A 22,233-nucleotide genomic window follows, 5' to 3' on the forward strand; every position below is an offset into this window, starting at 1 on the left:
AACAACACTGATGGAGTAACAACAACGGAAAAGTAACAGTGACGACGAAGTAACAACATCGGCGAAGTAACAACAATAGTGGAGTAACAGAACCGGCGGAGTAACAACAACAGTGGAGTAACAACACCGACAGAGTAACAACAATGACGGAGTAAGAACACTGTGGAGTAACAACACCAACGGAGTAACAAAAATAGTGGAGTAACAGCATTGGCGGAGTAACAACAATGGCAGAGTAACAGCACTGTAGAGTAACAGCACTAGCGGAGTAACAACAATAATGGAGTAACAGTTCCAGCAGAGTAACAACAACAGTGGAGTAACAGCACCGACGGAGTAACAACAATTACAGAGTAACAACACTGATGGAGTAATAACAACGAATGTTACTTGAAAAATTTCTCCATTTCTCCTTGTCATAATTCAGTTCTTGTTCCTGCAAAAACACAAACAAGTAAGTTAGCAGAAGGCAGAGGGATCATTATCTGCACCAACAACCATCAAATAAGATGTATCATAAAGATGTTTTATGAAGGCATCTTTAGAAGTTGGACGGTGGTATAACTTCAGATGATGTTCGTTCACTATGAAGGGAGTACAATTTTCATCTACTGTAACCAATCTGACTATGCCATTGGTGAATACAACGTCCACTTCATAGGGTCCCATCCAACGAGTGCGAAGCTTTCCTTTAAAATCTTTGAACCAAGAATCATATAACAATGCCCAGTCCCCTGTATGAAACACCTTATTCTTGATAAATTTATCGTGCCATTTCATTTTCTGCTGTTGGACAACAGTGGTTCTCTGGACAACTACTGAACGAATCTCGTCTAACTCATTGAGTTGTTCTAGTCGGTGTTCCTGGGCCTCTGATAAGACTAATCCCACTTCAAAGCTGTTCTGAGCATACTGATCTCGAATTCAATTGGAAACAAGGGGGATTTCCCGTAGAATAGCTCAAATGGTGAAAACCCAGTTATATTCTGCCATGTCATCCTATATGCCCAAAGAGCTACTGGAAGTTTTTGTGACCAATCCTGGTGATGACTTTATAGTTTTTGTCAAGATATTTTCCAATACCTTATTTGTGATTTCTACCTGTCCATTCGCTTAGGGATATTAAGGAGTTGTCACTCTGTGTTTAACCCCATATTTCTACATAAGCCTCTCTATCATGTGGGATGTGAACTATGCTTCTCCATATAAAACAATTTCTCTCGTGGTACCATATCAGGCAAAAATCTCTTGAAAAAGAAAATTTGCCACCACCTGTTCTGTTGCTTTCACAACCACTCTGGCTTCCACCCACTTAGTCACATAATCAGTACAGACCAGGATGTGAACCTTCTGATGGGAAGGTGGGTTGATGGGTCCAAAAAAATCAATGGCCCACTTCTCAAAAGGTTCAAGGACTATCTGGGGTTGTAATGGCATTTCATTTGATTTCCCAGGTCGTCCCACCTATTGACAACTGTCACATCTTCGGACATAATCTCTAGCATCATGAAAGATAGAAGGCCAGTAGTATCCCATTTGCAGCACCTTGTGGCCTGTTCTTTTATCTGCAAAATGTCCTCCACAAGGTCCACTATGGGTGTTCTTCAATATCTCATAGATATCATCCTTTGATACACAACACCGAATCTGTTGATTAACCCCTATATGAAATAGGTATCCTACCATCCATGAATATCGGGTACTATGATAAATAATTTTCCGTTGGTCATTATATGACAAATGACAAGGTACCTTCATTGTAGCAAGATAGTTAGCAATATCTGCATACCACAGAGTGTTAGCAAAAATTGCAAAAATATATTCATCTGGAAAGCTATCTTCGATAGGCGTACCTTCGGCACTATTTTCTAATCTAGACAGAAAATTAGCAACCATGTTGTCCTTCCCTAGTTTATCTACTATGGTAATTTCAAATTCTTGAAGTAGCAAAAGCCATCTTGTAATACGACCAGGAGTAATGGGTTTATTCATCAGATACCTGATAGTTGCATGATCTGTGTGTACAAAGGTGGGGTAACTAGTGATATAGTGCCAGAACTTGTTGATGGTGTAGATGACAACCAGGAATTCTTTTCAGTCACTGTGTAGTTTAACTCAGCAGGAGCCAAGTTCTTACTAACATAGTAACTGTATATGGTACCTTATCCACTTGCTGCCCCAAAACTGCCCCAACTGTTGTCCGGGAAGCATCAGCATGAATATGGAATGGTAATGCCCAGTCTGGTACTCTAAGAATCAGAGCACTACAGAACATTTCCTTGATCTTCACAAAGGCTACATCATATTCATCTGTCCACACAAAGTCTGCATCTTTTGTCAGTACTTGAAAAAGCGGATGTGCAATTTTAGCAAAATTTTCTATAAAGCGCCTATAATAACCAGCACAACCAATAAAGCTATGCACCTGAGTGGGTGTTCTGGGTATTGGAAAATGCTATATTACCTTTATCTTGGCTGGGTCCATCCAGATTCTTGTAGCCAAAATAAAGTGTCCCAGGACTATTCCTTCATTCATCATCATATGGCATTTTCCAGTACTTAAGGAGATATGCGCCTTCTTGCATATTTCAAGAATTTTTTCTAGCTTCCCCAATGCTTCTTTGAATGAATCTCCATATGCCATGAAATTGTGCATATAAATTTCAACACTATCATCCATCAGATCAGAGAAAATCCCTAAAATTTCCCTTTGGAATGTTGTAGGTGCATTACAGAGACAAAATGGGAGGACTCTGTATGCGAACATTCCCTAAGGGCATGTAAATGTTGCCTTATCCTAATCTTCAAGAGCTACCTAGATCTGGTTGTACCCACTAAATCCATCTAGGAAGGAGAAAAATTTCTTACCTGATAATATATCCAAGACTTGGTCAATGAATGGTAACGAAAAATGGTCTTTCTGAGTTGCCTTATTTAATTCTCTGTAGTCCATGCATATTCGCCATTTACCATTTTTCTTAGGGACAATTACCAATGGAGAAACCCATTGGCTATCTGAAATGGGGTAGATAAATCCCATGTCCAACAGCTTTTGGAGCTCTTCCTTAACAATGTTTTTCAGAGTAGGGTTCATTCTTTTCTGGGGTTGCCTCACAGGACAACAATCCTCCTTAATGTATATGTGATGGGTGCACATATTATCTGGAATTCCCTTCATATCTGAGTAGTCCCAGGTGAAGGCTTCTTTGTGTTTCCAAAGAACAACTAGGATTTGTTTGTTTGTTTGTTTTTTTTTTTTTTTTTTTTTTGGGAATCCAACAGATCAGGATTGATATTCAAGGCTTTTCCTAGTTCTATTTCCATGGAAATACTATCATGGGGCGTGACTGTAGGTAGCTCGTCAAATCCATTTGTTGTTCCAACACTTTCCTGAGTCTCGCAGCTCAAGACGGACTCTAGGATTTATTGATTAAAATCTGAAACAAAACAAGGATCACTGATAAAGGTAGTAATTATGTCATCTTCTATTTTGGCTTTCAACTGGAGGGCTTTCCCAATAGTGAGAATTGGTCTTGACTTCTCATTTTATGATTCAGACTCTTTCTTGTATAAAGATTTCTTGTGGCCTGTTGTTTTTGCTGATGGGTTAGGTTCTGCGGGAGGATATAACAATAGATTCTTAGTGTTGTGCCCATTCGAAATGATCATATGTCTAGACCGACACCCAATATAAGCATCTGGGGTTGCCAGCCACGGTCTTCCCAGAATCAGGGGATGGCCTCTAGCTGGAGATTGTGTTTGGAGTAGTAGGAATTCCACAGGGTAGTGCCATGAATCAACCGAAATCATGATATCTTCTAACTTCCCTACTAGTTTCACTGTAGATCAATCTACCAGTTCTAACACTGTAGGTGTGTGTTTCAAGTTACGAAGTCCTAATGCATGCATGGTTTCAACAGTGATGACATTTATGGCAGCACCCAAATCTACTAGTACATTTGGAATTTCTACCCCATTAATTTGCACGGTCAAAATTGGGTTCCCGGGATCCCCATACTTTACAGGCATGGACCTTCCCATCATGAAATCTAATAGCTTCCCCATTACATGAATGGTGAGCGGGTCCCTTGATTTCTTTTTAGGCTTCTTAGCACAATATTCCCCGAGAGTTTTTGCATATATAGGTACGTCCCTCATAGCTTGTAACAGGGGAATCTTGACAAATAAATTCTGTAACTCCCCTAACAGGTCAAACTTAGCTTGAGGGGTTGGTTTACTCACAGCCAACCATTTTGGATAGGGCGGTTTAGCTTGGTGTTTTTGAGTAACTAGCGGTTGAGGAGGTGTATGATTTTTCTTGACTCGGTTTGGTTCTTATTCAACCATTTCTGGTTCCTTCTCCTCACTATCAATCTGATCAAAGATAACTGGTGAGAGTTGAGCATCTACTGTCTGCCCAGATTGTAAATGCATCTTGTAGAATTCTGTAGTAGAGATGATGTATGAAGGTAGGTTGAGGGTGTCAACTTGTTGAGCCCATTTATTGTTAGGATTCGGATTGGGTTGGATAGGGAGTTGGGGATGAACAGGCTGATTACCAGGAGGCACATTAGAGGGCAACTGAAGTTGCTGTTGTGGCATTGACTGGGGAAACTGACTAGGAGGAGAAGGTCCCCGCCAGTTCAGAGCCCACGAGGAACTTGAACTAGCTTGAGGAGCCCACTGCTGCCAAGGTGGAAATTGGTATTGGGGCCACATGGGCGGATAAGGCATAGTCTGGGGACCCATATTAAAATTGCTAAAATATTGAGATGGATCCGAAAACATACCTTGATTTCCCATTGACGACCGAGGTTTCCATGGCTTTTTAGGTCCCATAAAGTACAATTGCTCCATCTCTTTGCCTGTCCCTTGAAAAACCGCTTTTAGTCCTAGCAAGGATGGGCATGAACTTGTTGCATGCTTCAGTTCACAGATTGCACATTCCTCTACAGAGTTTAATGGACATTCCCTCTATGGGTGTTTCTTCCTGCATGTGGGGCAAAATACGGCCATAGTTCTTTCCAATTCTAGTTGTTTCTATTTTACCTGCAATGTGTTTATCTGTTCAAACAAGGTACTCAGGATATCAGTCCTCAAGCTGTCCAACAAATTCCCAATTTCTGCTTTTGTAACACCTCCACCATATACCTTCATTGATCGAATCCCTTGTTTATTTCTTGCAAATCCTCTTCAGCACTGGATACACAACTCATAGATGGCATCAAAGTCCTCCTTTGATATATCTCCCTTTCCAACTATATTCAACAATTCCAAAGAGTCTTCTCGGAAGGCCCGGAGAAGGATAATTTTCAAAATGTCCTTATCCAGGTTAGAGTGACTTGATCTCTGCAATGTGTATTTAAAGTTCCACACAGTCTTCCATATTTTCGTCCTCTTTCTGTGTAAATTTAAAAATCTCTTCTTTAATATCCCGTGATTTACAATAGTCATGGTATTTCTCAAAGAAAGAAGTTCTCATCTCCTCCCATGTGGTGATAGACCTTCCTCCAAGACCCATAAACCACTGTTGGGCTATCCCTTTTAGCGTAGCAGGGAAGATTTTCAATTTTTGAGCATCTATTATGTAATCATACCCTCGACACACAATGTCAAATTCAAACAAAAACGTGTCAGGGTCTTCTGAAGTAAGCCCATGGAAACTGGGTAAAGCTGTTAAAGGAATGGGCTTTGTTGGTGCACCAGTCCCTAAATCCCTAATTGGGAAGTCAATAGTAGAGGTTGTAGGGGCCATGAATATCCTCCAATACTCACTAGGGATTTCAGCAGGCTCCACAGGAAGGGCTTTTATCACAGGGGTTTGAGTTGCCTTAATAGCACTTCCTCTATCATTTGGTGATAGAAATGTCTCTCCAATCTCTTCCTCCCTATCACAGTGGCTGGACCCTTCAGATCTCCTCTATGCAACTCCTTCTTCCCTACTGGGATGGAACGTTCCTTTAGATGCTTTACTCACAACTTCTTATCCTTCTGTTAAAAGCAAAGGGATCTCTTTAATAGGCGTACTATTGCATGTCTCTTTGGATGCTGGAAGGGTCTGTTGTATTCAATCGCAGGGGGTGTTGTGAACATCACTGGTTGATCTACAAATTGTCCTTCAGATTTTTTCCACGCACCTGGCCTCACGGTTGCATGGGAAGATGCCTCTGACTCAGCTTTTGTGATGATTTGCTGGATATAGGTGTTCCTTCCCAAATCCTGTCCTCCCTTCTTTGGGGCTGTCCCTCTACCCCTTTTATTTGGCTCTATGTTCATACAAGTTGGTGTGACGACAGATGTCGCGATCAAACCACAATTCTCAAGGCCTGGAGTAGGGTGTCAAAAGACCATTCCATCCCCACGACAAGAGATCACATTGAAAAGAGGGCAATTAACAAAAAAAAAATAACAGGAACCTAGGGTTCAGGGCCTGGAGTAGGGCGTCAAAAGACTCCTCCCTCCCCTAGACAAGAACCCAATCAAGAAAATAACAAACACATGAGAAAACCTAACACTTCAAGACCTGAAGTAGGGCATCAGATGACCCCTCCCTCCCCAAGGCGAGAGATTGGATTTCTCGAAACCGAAACAACAAAAATGCTATGGAAATCTAAGCTCAGGGCCTAGAGCAAGGCATCAAAGGACTCCCTCCCCAGGGCAAGAGATCGGCCCTAATAAAATATGAAAACAATAAAAGTGTGAAATAAATGAAATACCTATACTCAGGACTTGGAGCAGAGTGAGAAAGTTTTTTCTCTCCCTAACATGAGAGATTGACCCTCTGGTTAATACAGATCATGTCTTGCACCTCGTTAGCCTCCCCGGAAATGTTGCCAAAATGTTGGTGTCTAGGTATGGACAATTTATCCACCACTTTTCCTACATTAATGTATCAATCCGGGTGCATATCCTTTTCAAGGCAACACACAAGGTATATGCAGGGGAAAGGTTACAATATGTCATTGACCAAGGTTTCGTGATTACCAATCAAAACATTTGCTGAAACAGAAATCAAACTCAACTGCGGAACTTAAAAAGGTATTCATGGTTATCTAAGGAATCTGCAGCAGAAAACAAGAAATAAACACAACGATAAACAGTAAACACAGAACAAGGAAACATGCAACACCTGATCAGAAGAGTGGGCCCATCTCTCTGATCAGCATTGCGTTACTCACAGTGAATGATAGAACAACAAAAAGGTTTGTATCTTATTAATCTAAATAATGGTGTTACAATACAATGTAGAGTTTGACTAACCCTTGATACAAGAACGACCCGTCTTTTATACAGTACAAGTGAGAGTAACATCTCTCCTCAAAACCTGGAAACTATATGCCCAAAGATATACATTGGTTTCATCACAGCACTACCATTGAGAGAGCAAGAGAAGGAATGATCTAGAAATGGGTTGAGAATAGCTACAAATCAGTTATTTTGTTTTGTCGTGGTCAATCAGTTGCTGTGAATCATGGAAATGCTGCAATATGTCATGCGGTCAACACCTGCGCTCCATAATCTGCGGTCATCACATGTTTTAATGGTTCGCATAGGTAAAACCCTCATGACTCTACTTGACTAATTAAATATCCCAAGAGACGATAAAAAGGGGAATTACCTTATAGTTTTACACATTAAATATATGCAAATGAATACAAAAGGGATGAAAAGAGGAGTGGAAATGCAGGGAAAAGATAGGCCAATTTGGTACCCAACAGTGACATGACCCATTTCACTTAGTTTTGGGTGGCGCGATATCACAAAATTCGCACTCATACAAATGGTGTTATTAAAATTTTGTTGTAGTACTTGGGGACCACTTGGGAGGAAACTCTCAAGGGGTTTTTGGTCTTAGCTCTTTGGGATAAGTGTCCTACACTTGTGTGTGGATTTTTCACTAACAGGGCAACAAATGTGAAAAATCGCCACACAAATCGTGGAACAGATAATTTTTCCGCTGACAACTTAAGTTCGAAAATTTGGGTCACGTGGGGGGGCCACATGCCCAGGGCAAAGGCCAACTGCCCGCCTCGGCCGACCGGGCCCCCACTCCGCTCCGCCTACAGTGCTATTGGATGCACGCGCCCAGGGTTGACCCCTTTCCTGAATGGCATAAAACATGGAGTTTAAATATAATCCACGTGTTAGTATATAATAAGAAACAAAGTAGCGATATGGTAGATGGAAATGTTTGTTGGACCTAGAGGTCTGGTGCTCGACCCTCGCTTGGTACATTCAGTCCTTTACAAATTTTGGTGGCCCTCAGGCTGCCACGTGGCAGCCCTGGCTGGGCCATGTGGTAGCCTGTGGTTGGCCACCAACCAACCAATGAAAATCACCCAAATCAGTGCCAATGAAATCGTGCCACTTGGCACCACCTAATTTACTGGAGGAAAACAACCAATGCACAGTCACCCTACCACATAGGCATGCCCAGTCAGTTCCACATCAACAGTACACACTGTTCAGTGGGCTACCTGCATATTCTTTTTTAAATTCCCCTATTTAGGAAAATGAACATAACATGTTTTTGGGAGCATACAGAGCGTGTTTTGCGTGAAATGAGTTACGCCAGATTCAGGATGACGAGCACTAAGCGATCGTCCAAGTTCCACACTGACCCGACAACTTATAGTTTTGAGCAAATTTTTTGAGCACCTGATCACTTACATTGATTAATAATGGTTTGTGGAAGAAGCGAGAGTTCCTCTCCCCTTCATGCAACCATTGTATGCATGATTTATGTCTCCAAATTATTTCCAATTGTTTACATCGCTCCTCTATCTCCTAAATGAGATTCCCTTCCTTTTCCGCAAGAGCCTATAGTATGGAAACCCTCCTAGTCCTTCATGTCTTTAAGCTTTTTTTCCTCTACCACTGTGAGTAGACATTCCCAGAAAATGTGGTCGTATTAGTGGCAGTGAAAAAATTTAAATGATACATGATCATAATCTAATGACAGAATCCAAATTGTGTCATGCTATTCTAGATCTATTGACTCTGGTAAAGGTTGGGAGATGTTCATATGATGTAGATTTGGGCATAGGATGCATGTTGCCTCCACTTAGTGATCTATGAGATCTTAATGAACTCGCCTATGGAGTTACCAATGCCATATAGGATATTAGGTTCCCAGAAGTCTTCTAGAAGGGAAAAGAGGTGAACCCACACTAAAGTCACCATTCCTCCCAAAAGTGTATGAATAACTCTCTGTTGTTCACGAAATATGACTCGTTCTCAAAAACCTTTTTGCGGTCGATCAAATCTATGAATATGACTATAAAGAAACCTTTAGCTCGCAACCTTAGTTCCACTAGACCCTAGGGGTTCCATTTCCACTGTATCCGTTGAACAATTTCTTGTTCCTTCGGCCAGATCCCCATGAACTTACAAATGAGGGTATGATTCTTCATGTATTGTTGGGTCTTCTCCAAGCGAATATTAGGGATCACAAATTTTGGGTTTTGGGCGGCTTTCAGAATGAAATTCCCTTGAGATCTAGCTGGTCATTTGGCACCCATCACGGTTGATTTCACATCTTCTATTCCACCTATATCCATACTAGAGCTTCCACCCATGACTTTATGGAATCCGTTGACTACGTTACTATAGGAGGAGCCCCAACTCCCCCTTCTGCCCTCTCCCCCCCTTGAGGGTATGATTCTTCATGTATTGTTGCGTCTTCTCCAAGTGAATATTAGGGATCACAAATTTGGGGTTTTGGGTAGCTTTCAGAAGGAAATTCCCTTGAGATCTAGCTGGTCATTTGGCACCCATCACGGTTGATTTCACATATTCTATTCCACCTATATCCATACTAGAGCTTCCATCCATGACTTTATGGAATCCGTTGACTACGTTACTATAGGAGGAGCCCCAGCTCCCCCTCCTGCCCTCCCCCCCAATTTCCACTAACAGAGCAACAAATGTGAAAAATCGGCACAAATCATGGAACAGATAATTTTTCCGCTGACAACTTAAGTTCGAAAATTTGGGTCACGTGGGGGTGCGACATGCCCAGGGCAAAGGCCAACTGCCCGCCTCGACCGACCGGGCTCCCACTCCACTCCGTCTACAGTGCTATTGGATGCATGCGCCCAGGGGTTGACCCCTTTCCTGAATGGCATAAAACATGGAGTTTAAATATAATCCACATGTTAAAATATAATAAGAAACAAAGTAGCGATATGGTAGATGGAAATTTTTGTTGGACCTAGAGGTCTGGTGCTCGACCCTCCCTTGGTACATTCAGTCCTTAACAAATTTTGGTGGCCCTCAGGCTGCCACGTGGTGGCCCTGGCTAGGCCATGTGGTAGCCTGTGGTTGGCCACCAACCAACCAATGAAAATCACCCAAATCAGTACCAATGAAATTGTGCCACTTGGCACCACCTAATTTACTGGAGGAAAACAACCAATGCACAGTCACCCTACCACATAGGCATGCCCAGTCAGTTCCACGTCAACAGTACACACTGCTGACTGGGTTGCCTGCATATTTTTTTTTAAATTCCCCTATTTAGAAAAATGAACATAACACATTTTTGGGAGCATACAGAGCGTGTTTTGCGTGAAATGAGTTGCGCCAGATTCAGGATGACGAGTACTAAGCGATCGTCCAAGTTCCACACTGATCTGACAACTTATAATTTTGAGAAAAAATTTTGAGCACCTGATCACTAACATTGATTAATAATGGTTTGTGGAAGAAGCGAGAGTTCCTCTCCCCTCCATGCAACCATTGTATGCATGATTTATGTCTCCAAATTATTTCCAATTGTTTACATCGCTCCTCTATCTCCTAGATGAGATTCCCTTCCTTTTCCACAAGAGCGTATGATCTTCCTTTCAGAATGACTTGTCCTTGTATTGCTTCCATCTTGTCCTCAAGTCATTTTTTTCATTAGGGATTTCACGAAATTCTGGCCGATTCCAAAATTTGATTTTGAGCTTCATCTCCTTTAGTTTCTTTTGGAAGTTTTACATCGTGCTATCTCCATGCACTATAATATCTTGCCACCACTGTTCTAGTTTGTTTATAAAATTAGGGTGTCATAACGAGAAGCTCTCAAAACATAACTGTCTATTTGCTAGACTGGATTTCAAGTTGATCTCTAGTCAGATGGGCCAATGTTATGAGCCTAATCTTGGAAGAATCATGGCCTCAATATAAAAATCCCTAACCATAACCTCCTCTAAGATAAGGAATCTATCCAACCTACTAATTATTTGTTGTCGACCTCCCCTCCTATTATTACATGTGTAAATACCATTTCATGTCTCTACCTTAGTGAATCTCGTGTCATGGATGGTATTATTAAATAAGGTTGAAGATGGATCCAAGTGCCTCAGCCCGTCGTCTTCTCATCCAAATTGCAAATCATATTAAAATCATCCCCTACTGTCCAACACACATCTTGAAGAGAAGCCTTCATCTTCCTCAGATTCTCTAAGAATTTTTCTTTTTGGCAAGGGATGGGAAGTCCATAGACTACAGTCAGACTGGTCCACTCTGTAGTCCCCAGGCACCAAAATCTACCTGTCAAGTTGTGGCATGTTGCCACCTGATCCTAATAGAGCACCTGATTTGGTTCCTAGAGTATTGCCAGTTCTCCTACTATGTTGTGAGCATTAATGCCCATTAGCTCACTACCCCTCTAACATTTATTGATTATTCCCTCTAGCTTGTCACCCGACACTTTTGTTTCTTGTAACAACATGCTCTCTAATTTCTCCTTATTGATATTTTTTTTTAGATAGCGGAGCTTACCTTGACTATTTAAGCCCTGTATATTCCAAGAGACAATTTTCATTAAGTAAGTTGTAGGGTTCAAGGATAATACTCCGTGAGATGGCTCATTTAACTAGAGTTTAACAAGAATTCCCATACTTCCTTCAACATTTCTTGCGATGGTTTGCACCCCTTCCTTCCTCTGTTAATAATTGGAGGATCCACCCGAGGGAGGTTGAGTTGTTCTCCATCTTTTGTTTGGCTTAAACTCCTCCATTATCCTTCAGGCTTAGCCAACCTAGTGCACACTTTTCCCAAACAAGTTTCAGAAGTGCACAAGATGATTAGAGGAGATGTCCTTAACATTGACCTTAACCTAGACCTGAAAGAATTCCAAAATGGTATTCTCATTAACACTCAATATGTTCTATTTCTCTTTGACTTCAAGAAATTTTCTTGTGTTGAGGAGGATTTCTTTGAGCTTTCAATCTTCCTCTAGATATTCAAGTGATTTTCATTTTTGTTTATTTTCTCTACTCCCTTGTTTTTTTGTTGATCGATGTCCATTACTTGGATTTCCATTTGTTCTTCCTGAGTCTCATTATCACCAAGTATGTTCATTTTCTCTAGGACTGTAAAGGGGTTATTGTGCATTACCTTAAGTGTCTTCATCATAACTGGACCTTGCTAGGGTTGGGTTGTCTTCGCCAAGTTTGGTTGGGAAAATTGATAACTCTATTGCATCCTTCCTGAATTCGCTTGAGTACCTTAATGATTATGCTCATTTTTAGTAGATTTACCTTTTCGCAGGCCTATAGTATGGAAACCCTCCTAGTCCTTCATATCTTTAAGCTTTTTTTCCTCTACCACTGTGAGTAGACATTCCCAGAAAAGGTGGTTGTATTAGTGGCAGCGAAAAAATTTAAATGATACATGATCATAATCTAATGACAGAGTCCAAATTGTGTCATGCTATTCTAGATCTATTGACTCTGGTAAAGGTTGGGAGATGTTCATATGATGTAGATTTGGGCATAGGATGCATGTTGCCTCCACTTAGTGATCTATGAGATCTTATTGAACTCGCCTATGGAGGTACCAATGCCATATAGGATATTAGGTTCCCAGAAGTCTTCTAGTAGGGAAAAGAGGTGAACCCACACTAAAGCCACCATTCCTCCCAAAAGTGTATGAATAACTCTGTGTTATTCATGAAATATGACTCGTTCTCAAAAACCTTTTTGCGGTCTGTCAAATCTGTGAATATGACTATAAAGAAACCTTTAGCTCGCAACCTTAGTTCCACTAGACCTTAGGGGTTCCATTTCCACTGTATTCGTTGAACAATTTCTTGTTCCTTCGACCAGATCCCCATGAACTTGCAGATGAGGGTATGATTCTTCATGTATTGTTGGGTCTTCTCCAAGCGAATATTAGGGATCACAAATTTTGGGTTTTGGGCGGCTTTTAGAAGGAAATTACCTTGAGATCTAGCTGGTCATTTGGCACCCATCACGGTTGATTTCACATCTTCTATTCCACCTATATCCATACTAGAGCTTCCACCCATGACTTTATGGAATCCGTTGACTACGTTACTATAGGAGGAGCCCCAGCTCCCCCTCCTGCCCTCTCCCCCCCTTGAGGGTCCACTCATTAGGCAACTAACATGATTGGTCGCAAAACCTATGATGGTACAAAGGCCTGAAGCTGATCCAAAGTACTACCGATGTTTATAAATTTCTGAAACCCTCAGGCAACCCTAACAGAGGGAAAAAAAATGAATGTTCATTAGAGTACTTAAATTAGTTGATATTAAAGTATATTAGTTAACATTGATATTCAAATCATCACACATTTTTTTCACACGAAAAGGTAATATATATATATATATATATATATATATATATATATATATATATATATATATATATGTTTTTTCAATTATCTGTATATATTGTTGATATAAAATTGTGTTGCTTAATGTAAACATTGTAATATTTTATTTATTGTTAAGAGTGAAATATTATTTTTGTTATTGATGTTTTTGTTTCAAATACCGCATATCAATTCTATGCTAAAAATGAAATGAATTAGACATTATTTTTCATACCGGGTTGAGTATTATCAACCATCAATAGTACTTTGTTGAGAATGGTTATAGTAGATACATGAGTGAGAAGGCTTTCCTTAAAGCTTCCAAGAATTCTCTGACTATAAGGGAACCAAAGGAACGAATTCCAGGTGTCCATATTCCATATGTTCAGGGGGTCACTGATAGAATTGGTAGGATTCTCAGGAAGCATAGTATCCTTGTGAATTTTAGGCCCTTGAACACCATTCATATGTCCCTCAGATCGGTGAAGGATCCTGTCGACCCTAAGGATATGAAAGGTGTTTATATGATCCCTTGTTCCTGTGGGACCCCCTATATTGGGGAGACTGGTCGCTCCATTAATCTAAGGATTAGCGAGCATGCAGCGGACCTTAGGCATAGGAAAACTAAGTCTTCCGCTTTAGCTGAACATGCTGAGAAAACCAATCATCATGTTTGTATTGAGGAGGCTAGTGTTATTGATAAGATTTCACATTTCCATCATCGTAAATTTAGGGAAGCGCTTGAGATTGAAAAGAGGCCATGCAATCTCAATAGGGAGGATGGCTGGAAAATCAGTAGGTGTTGGGTCCCAGCACTCCCTACCTAGTCGTTTTTCCACCCTCCTCCTTCATTGTTTTTTACTCATTTATTTACTTGTTTATTTTTATTTATTTATTTATTTATTTTATTATTTATTTTTATTTTTGTTTTATTTTTATTTATTATTATTATTATATATATATATATATATATATATATATATATTCTCATTTCTTTTAACTTATAGGTCCTTTGGTACTAACTTTCTTTTAATTTTATAAACATTCCCCTCCTTTACAATTAGTTTTATATATTTATTTTATTATAAGGTCCTTTATATAACTAATTTTCCAATTAAATTCTAATCAACTTATACTTTTTAATATTTTTCTTACTAACCTAGCATCCTTTTGATATTATTTTATTTTATTCTGATATTATAATGCCCTTTATATAACTAATTAACTTATAATAATTCTTTTAAGTAGAATTATTTTATATTTATTCAAATTATTCGTATACTATAAGGTTCTTTATTTAACTAGATTTCCTTTAAATACTAATTAAATTATAAAAATTTTATAATTTTTAACTAAATACCCATTTGAATTTTATATATTTATCCCATAAAATAATTTTGACCCCGGTCCTAGAGTCAAACTAGCCGTTGGTCAAGTTAGTTGTTGGAGGCTCTGCTCAGACTATTTAACTTGCTAGGCTGGATCTGTTTCTTCAACTTGTCCTGACGATGAACCACACTAGTTGGTTCGAAACGCGTCGACAAATGATATTCCATGTGATTTTCGCCGAAAAATCTCTCACAAACTTGATATGGATCACAGAAGCCTGAACTCTATAAAACTAATTAAATAGGTATAACTTTTTTTATTATTTTTCTATAATCAATATTATTATTTTTATTTAATGACTATTGTGTTGTGTTCTCCAACTCAATACGGAAGAGATATTGTAACGTGTTGACTTGGATTTAATCCCTCTCCGTGCTTGGTTGATCTTGAGTTAAGATGAATCTAGGCTAGTTTAATTATTAATTATAAATATAATTATTAATTATAACTATACTTATAATTATAATTATTAATTATAATATTAATATTAATATTATTTTTATGTTTTTTATTTTATTTTATTTTTTATATAATTTGGAAATGTTTAACAATACATGATATTACAACATTCACCTATGGTATTAACCCATGGTATTCATGTGGAATATAGTCTATTTAAAGGGAGAAAGACTCTTTAAAGGGAAAGACCAACCTAGATCTATCCAAGTCCCTAGGGAGATTAAAGCTCTTTTCACTCTAAAAAAGACTTGCAGCTTAAGAGATTTAATCTGTCTAAACACTTAGTAAATCCAAAATTGAAATAATTCTAAATTAGCTTTATTTTTATTTAAAAATAAATAAATATAACTAAATCTAAAAAATACACTTTTCATTCATACTTAAATGTAAAAACCACCTCTCAACAAAACTATAAACTTTTAAATAAAAATAATTAAAATTAAATTTTAAATATCACATTTCATTTTAATTATATCTTTTTCCAATTACAAATTTCTCATTTAAAATATCACATTTTAATTTTCACCATTTCATATTGAGAAGATTTTTGGGGGAAATCACATCATGATATATTTGTCGACGCCTTTTGAACCAACAAGTGTGGTTCATCGTCAAGACAAGTTGAACAACTAGACTAAGGTAGAAAATTAAATAGAGAGAGCAGATCATCCAACGGCTATATTGGACCAAGAACGACTATATTTGACCAAGAAGCGGCTAAGTTTGACCAGGAAACTGTACTTGGACCGAGGGATAGGGATAGGGAAATTCAAAAGTTAGTTTGGTTAATTTTATTATTAAATTTAATAGTTTATGAGAGTAAAATAAATCAAGAAGGTTCACTTAATTGGTTAGTTAGAGTGATTTATTTTTATTTTTTAATATTTAAGAGACTACCATTCCTTGACTTTTTCTATTAAGTTTGAAGCCTATTTAATTATATTATATTACTGATTAACTAAATCTTAGTTTTTACTTCATATAATTAAGGAGTATAAAATAATATATATTTATTAATGTTAAAGTTGTATAAATTAAATTAATATTATTAATATTAAAGGAAATAATAAGAAAGATTAAAAAGTTAACCTAATAAGATTCTAATTTAAAGGAAATGGGCAATATCTTAAAAATATATTATTTTAAGGTTATTAGGGTTATATTCAATTAAATTTTTAATTGTTAATATTTAATGAGAGTAAACTAAATATTATTACAGTTAAATATTAATTAAATTAAGATTGTATTATTAAGAGCTCACTCTACTTTTCCTCTGGAAAAATCCGTAATTTTCATTATATTGAGAAAATTACATATTGTAGATGCTGGTTGCATATGCTGTATTGTTCATACAAAATCCACCACGCAGGGTGATCTGTCAAGAGTATAACCAAAAATAGATGATAAAGTCACATATATATCTGTCTAGGTGCCTATTCAAGATCACGCAGGATCTGTTTGCAAAAATATGATATCCATATGAACAGTTATCAACAAAGACAAATAACTATATTATTGCCGGATACCGGGACTGTTGCCCCGCTGTTCTCTCTGATCTATATACGGCCTATGGTAATATCTGTATTCTTCAGTCCCCTGCAGCTCCACTATTAGCCATTCACCTCTGGGTAGTATCGTGGCCTCCTTGGATAATTTGTCAGCCTCGCTGTTATGTTCTCTGTATATGTGGAGACAGGAGAAATGATTAAAAGCTGCCTTGAGAGTATGTGCATCATATAATATATTGCTGAGTGTGTGAGTATGACATATAGTGACATTATTGATCCAATTTACAACAGTCATTGAGTCCCCGAAAATATTGAGATTTGTGAACTGATGTTCCAAAGAGAAATGCATTAGGTTGCGAATGGCCAAGAGTTCTGCATAATTATTAGATCCTCTGCCAAATCCCATTTTCACTAAGAATCTATGTTGTTCATTTATATGCAGGACAAATCCGCCCCCACATCCAGTTTGATTTGCGGCCCCATCGAAGAAGGCCCAAGGGGTATCTTTGTCGATATTGGGGGGAGGCTGAATCGTCCTAGTTCGAGTGGGAGGGGGATCGGGAAGTTCTTGGTATGCCGCTATAATGGTAGCTTCTGTTCTAGGCCAACACACAACCCTATCTTCAAAGATATATTGATTCCGAGCCAACCATATATGCCAGGTAACGAAGAGGGGGAGGTTTAGCAGTTTGGAGCCCGGGTGGCAGCGATTCCAGTTTGTCCATGAACACATAACATCTTCCCCACTCCAGTTCCCAGTAAATCCAATGTGAGAGGAGATATTATTCCATAGAGCGCATATGGCTGGACAATGAAGGAAAAGGTGGACAGTAGTCTCTGATGCCGCTTTGCAAAAGGAGCACCATGATGGACCATATATAGATCTGCGAGTCAGATGTTCACCTGTAGGGATAATATCTTTGAGGACACACCAGAAAAATAGTCTGGTGCGAGGGGGGGCATTCAACTTCCAAATATCACGCCACCACGACGGAGTAGGATCAGGTTTTCTATTCAAAATGAGAGCGTTGTAAGCGATCTTGGGAGCATAAATACCATTGTCTGCCATACACCATACAAGTTCGTCCAGTCCTTGTTTTATGCGAATATGGGATTCGTTTAGTGCCAGAACGAAATCACGCCATTCCTGATGCCATTGGGGAGGTAGATCAAGTTGCTGGGCTGTTTTCCATGCTTGTGTAAAAATGTCTGAACGCTGATGATCTGCAATATGTGCAAAGCTCCGGATGTCTCGATCATGTAGGAATGTAATGATTTCTCTGCTGAGGATGTGTTTTCCCCCACAACCAATCCAAGGATCCAGCCCAATTCTGCCCAGCGATCCATCATTTATTCTCCAGACTAGATTATCACGGATGAGAGGAAGGGAGTGTATTAGAGCCTTCCAGATCGAAGAACATCCCTTTGTTGACCAGGTTGGTAACCTAGCCCAATCCAAAATTGTCTGAGGCCAGATGTATTTGTGATAGGATACTTGTGCCCATAGGTTTTGACTGGTTAGTAGCGACCAACCCATCTTTGCAGCGAGTGCCATAGCGAAGTCGGGAAGGTCTTTGAGGCCCCAGCCACCCCACTTTTTGGGCAAGGTAATCTTCTTCCAACTTTTCCAAGCAAAAATTCTTTTGTCATGATTTCCAATCCAGAGGTATCTGTTGCATAGTTGCTTCAGTCGGCCCAGAATATTCCTTGGAATCCATGCAAGAGCCATCCAGAAAACCGGGGTTGCCTCAAGAACGAACTTAATGAGGACCAATCTGCCTGCCCTTGAGAAGTGTCTGAAGCTCCAGCCAGTGAGTCTTTTTTCCAATTTTGCGACCAACCACACCCAATCAGCAATTCTTTGACAGGTAGGCTTTAGCCTGAATCCCAAGTATTTGAGTCCTCTATCCAGAGGAAGAACGTTATAGGGGAAAACCTGAAGAGCCAGCTGCGATTCCTGGACCGAAGTGCGGGAGCAAGTGATAGAGGATTTAGATTGATTAGGGAGCATTCCGGTAGCTGCAGAGAAAAGAAGTAGGATCTTCGAAAATGTCCGAGAGTCTCGAACGCTGCCATCAAGTAGGATCAAAACACCGTCCACGAAGAGAAGATGTGTGAGGAAGCAATTATCGGAAATACGAAGGCCTCTAATATCACCCGACCGCTTTGCAGAGTCTATGAGTCGACTTAGGCCTTCCATGACCAGCAGGAAGAGCAGAGGAGAGAGGGGGAAACCCTGTCTCAGACCCCTTTCGGAGTGAAAAAAGGGTGAGGCCGAGCCATTAATGAGAATACTGAATGTAGGGGAGGAGATACAGGCCATGATCCATGAGATGAAGGAGTGAGGAAAGCCCAGATGAATGAGTATCATTTTGATATAGAGCCAGCTGACCCTGTCAAAGGCTTTTGAGAGATCTATCTTGAGGAGGGTACCTTTTAGGTGCTTGGACCAAATAGAATGAATAGCTTCTTGTGCTAGGCCAATGGCCTCATGAATCTGTCTGGATTCAAGGAAAGCAAATTGTTGAGGGGCAATGGACCTGGAGAGGATAGGTCTGAGCCGATTGGCAATGGTCTTAGAAATGATTTTGTATAAGCAATTGCACAAAGAGATTGGCCTGTAGTCATCAAAAGATTCAGGGGCATCAGTTTTAGGTATGAGAGCTATGAAGGTAGAATTGATGGCATGATAGATGGATCCAGTAGTTCTGCTCTCCTCCACCACTCTCAGGAGATCCTGCCCCAGAACATCATAAAAGGCTAAATAAAATTCAATGGTCCAGCCATCCGGTCCTGGGCTCTTATCTTTTTTGAACCATTTCAATACTCCTTCAAGCTCCCCTGTCGAAACTGGATCATTTAGTGCCTCCACATCATCTTCCTCAACAAATCTCGGGAAGTGATTTGCCACATTGATAATATCAGGTAGATTAACTTCACGGGGACACTTGTAGAGGTCCCTGAAATGAGTGATGCCCAGATGAGCGAGCTTGTTGAAAGAGTCTGCCATTTCTCCTTCTGGTGTGGGGAGCTTCCATATAGTATTGGCCACTTTCCTGCCCTTGGCAAAGCTATGGAAGAACTTCGTATTATCATCCCCAGCTTGAATCCATAATGCCCTGCTCCTTAGTCTTATGGATTCCTCTCTCTCTTTGAGGATTTTGGCTTTTTGATTCTCCAGTTCAATTAGCCGAATCTTGTCTGCTGCTGAGATGAAACCCAACCCCCTTTCATCTGTGAGCGAGCATAATTCTGCTTCAATATGAATAAGTTGAGAGGTGTCTCGAGCCTGTTTCTCTTTTGCCCAGACAATGGATAGGTGTTTAATATCTGAGAGATTTCTGCAGAATCCTTTAGCAAGGGTTTCTGATCCATTGATTGGGTGGGAGATCCAGTAATCTGTTATCATCTTGATATATGATGGGTCCTTCAGCCATGTATGGTTAAATTTGAAAGGGGCTTTAGGCTTCTTGAAGGGCCCCCGAATTTCCAGGTATATAGGAGAGTGATCCGACCATCCTCCCGAACCAACCCATTGCTTGTAATGTTGTAGTCGCTGAAGGAGCGCATCCTTCATTAGAAATCTGTCAAGTCTACGGGCTAGAGCAGCATCCCCCACCCTTCTGTTTCTCCAAGTGGGAAGTATTTTCTGCATGGGGATATCCACAAAGTTTGTTTGTTCAAGTAGACTAGTCATGTAATCAGTAATGGAGTCAATTTGTGCCGCCGATCCCCATGACTCCCTGAAACCTAAAGAGAAATTAAGGTCTCCTCCGATAACAACCCGATCTTCGCTCAAAATGGTAAGATGGAGGAGTTTTTGCCAGAAAGATTCTCTCTGATTGCAGGGGGCATATACATTGACTATGCGGAGGTTCATGCCCAGTTCAGCAGAGAATATGTCAAGCCCCAGATATCCAGATCCCCCCCAAGACGATTCCACTTTAATAGTGCGAGGATTAACACCAATGGCCAATCCACCAGAACGGCCTACAGCATCGAGGGCAGAGTAGGTCCAGCCAGGAGTCATGGCTTGCATGGCTCGAGTGATCTGATCTGCAGAACAGAGAGTCTCTTGGAGCATGATAATATCAATGGGATCGGTCTCAATAAGTCTTTTCATGGCTAGTTTCTTGGAGGAACTAGCCAATCCTCTACAATTGAAGGATAGACACTTCATGGTGGAACACCTCTCGGGGTGTGTCCTGCTCTAAGGACCCCGTCGATGGTGGACTGACGACCTGTTACAACCTCGGCCCCAGCTTTCTTAATAGCCTTGGATAAATGAGATTTTCTACCCCTAGTAGGCAAGGAACCAACCTCTGGCACCGCAATGCCTAGGCCCGAGGGTTTGATGGGCGGATCTTTAGCATGAGATCTGGAGCGAAGGAAATATGAATGAGGAGGGGAGGGTTCCGAGGGAGATCGGGGAGATATAACCAGGGGGGAGGAAGGGGCAATTGAAGGACCTGAGGTACAATAGAGAGGGGGGGTGTTATATCACATTGAACCATGGATGTCTGAATGGAGGAGCCACATACATTCATAACATCAAAAGAAGAAAGAGTAGGGAGGGAAGGAGTACCCGAGACCATACCAGCTTCAGCTGCCGAGCGAGCCCTGGTTCTTGGCGGAGAGGGTTGCCGAAATCCAGGATCGACCGCAGGTGAGGTTGTCGCTGGGGACAGTCCCGAGGAGGTAGGACGAGCAGGAGCAGGAGATGTCGTTCTGGATGGTGCCGGTGTAATCCTCGGAGATTCCTCAGCTTTTTTGATGAGTGGACAATCTTTGAAGAGGTGCCCAACTTTGTGACATCGCCTGCAACGGAAAGGGACTCCTTCGTAATCAAGGATCTGTACCCTGATACATCTTCCCCACTGTAGGGTGATCTGTTCTTCAAGTCCATCACGGGTGTCTAAATGTACCAGAATTCGCGCTAGGGTTCGGTTCCTTGATTCGACAAATGTTCGATCATGATCCAGGTAGGTACCCAGTGCATTCCCGATCCTTATGAAGACTTCTTCAGCCCAAAACTGCAGCGGAAGTCCCGGCAGGCGCACCCATATCGGTCCGGCTCCGATCTGTTCGTGTTCAGGATCAAAGAGGGGGGTCCATCTTTTGAGAAGGACCGGGGCCATCTCAATATGCCAGTATCTGGCCAGAACCAGATTCGTGTGACTTTCCTTTGTGAAGTGAAGAGAGAACCATCCTCTGGGGAGGACATGCACTTCAGGAAGATCGAATAGTACACCACCCCATATTTCCTTCA

At 40.4% G+C, this 22,233-nt stretch overlaps 1 protein-coding gene across 1 annotated transcript; it reads right to left on the minus strand.

Moving 5' to 3' along the window:
- Nucleotides 1-346: 346 nt before the first annotated feature.
- On the minus strand, nucleotides 347-21,087 carry LOC149145517 (uncharacterized). Its single transcript, XM_089452485.1, has 4 exons — nucleotides 19,505-21,087; nucleotides 16,983-19,033; nucleotides 2,162-2,310; nucleotides 347-436 (listed from the first exon to the last, which is right to left on the minus strand). The coding sequence occupies exons 1-4, from the start codon at nucleotides 21,085-21,087 to the stop codon at nucleotides 347-349; spliced, it is 3,873 nt and encodes a 1,290-aa protein (XP_089308611.1).
- Between the last annotated feature and the right edge of the window lie 1,146 nt (nucleotides 21,088-22,233).

Source organism: Pinus tabuliformis, chromosome X, assembly GCF_031772625.1.
Source record: "Pinus tabuliformis cultivar Carrire ecotype Pingquan chromosome X, CPIR1, whole genome shotgun sequence".
In the NCBI taxonomy this organism is placed as follows: Eukaryota; Viridiplantae; Streptophyta; class Pinopsida; order Pinales; family Pinaceae; genus Pinus; species Pinus tabuliformis.

Bases quoted from the DNA above. Each gene is read 5' to 3' on its own strand.
- LOC149145517 (XM_089452485.1), bottom strand. From the start codon at position 21,087: ATGAAAAGACTTATTGAGACCGATCCCATTGATATTATCATGCTCCAA. The intron at 2,311-16,982 runs GTATCCGGCAAT...TTGTGTGGACAG, and splicing joins ACAGCGGGGCAACAGTCCCG to ATGAATATGATGTAGCCTTT. The intron at 437-2,161 runs GTACCATATACA...GTGTTTTTGCAG, and splicing joins TGGGGCAGCAAGTGGATAAG to GAACAAGAACTGAATTATGA.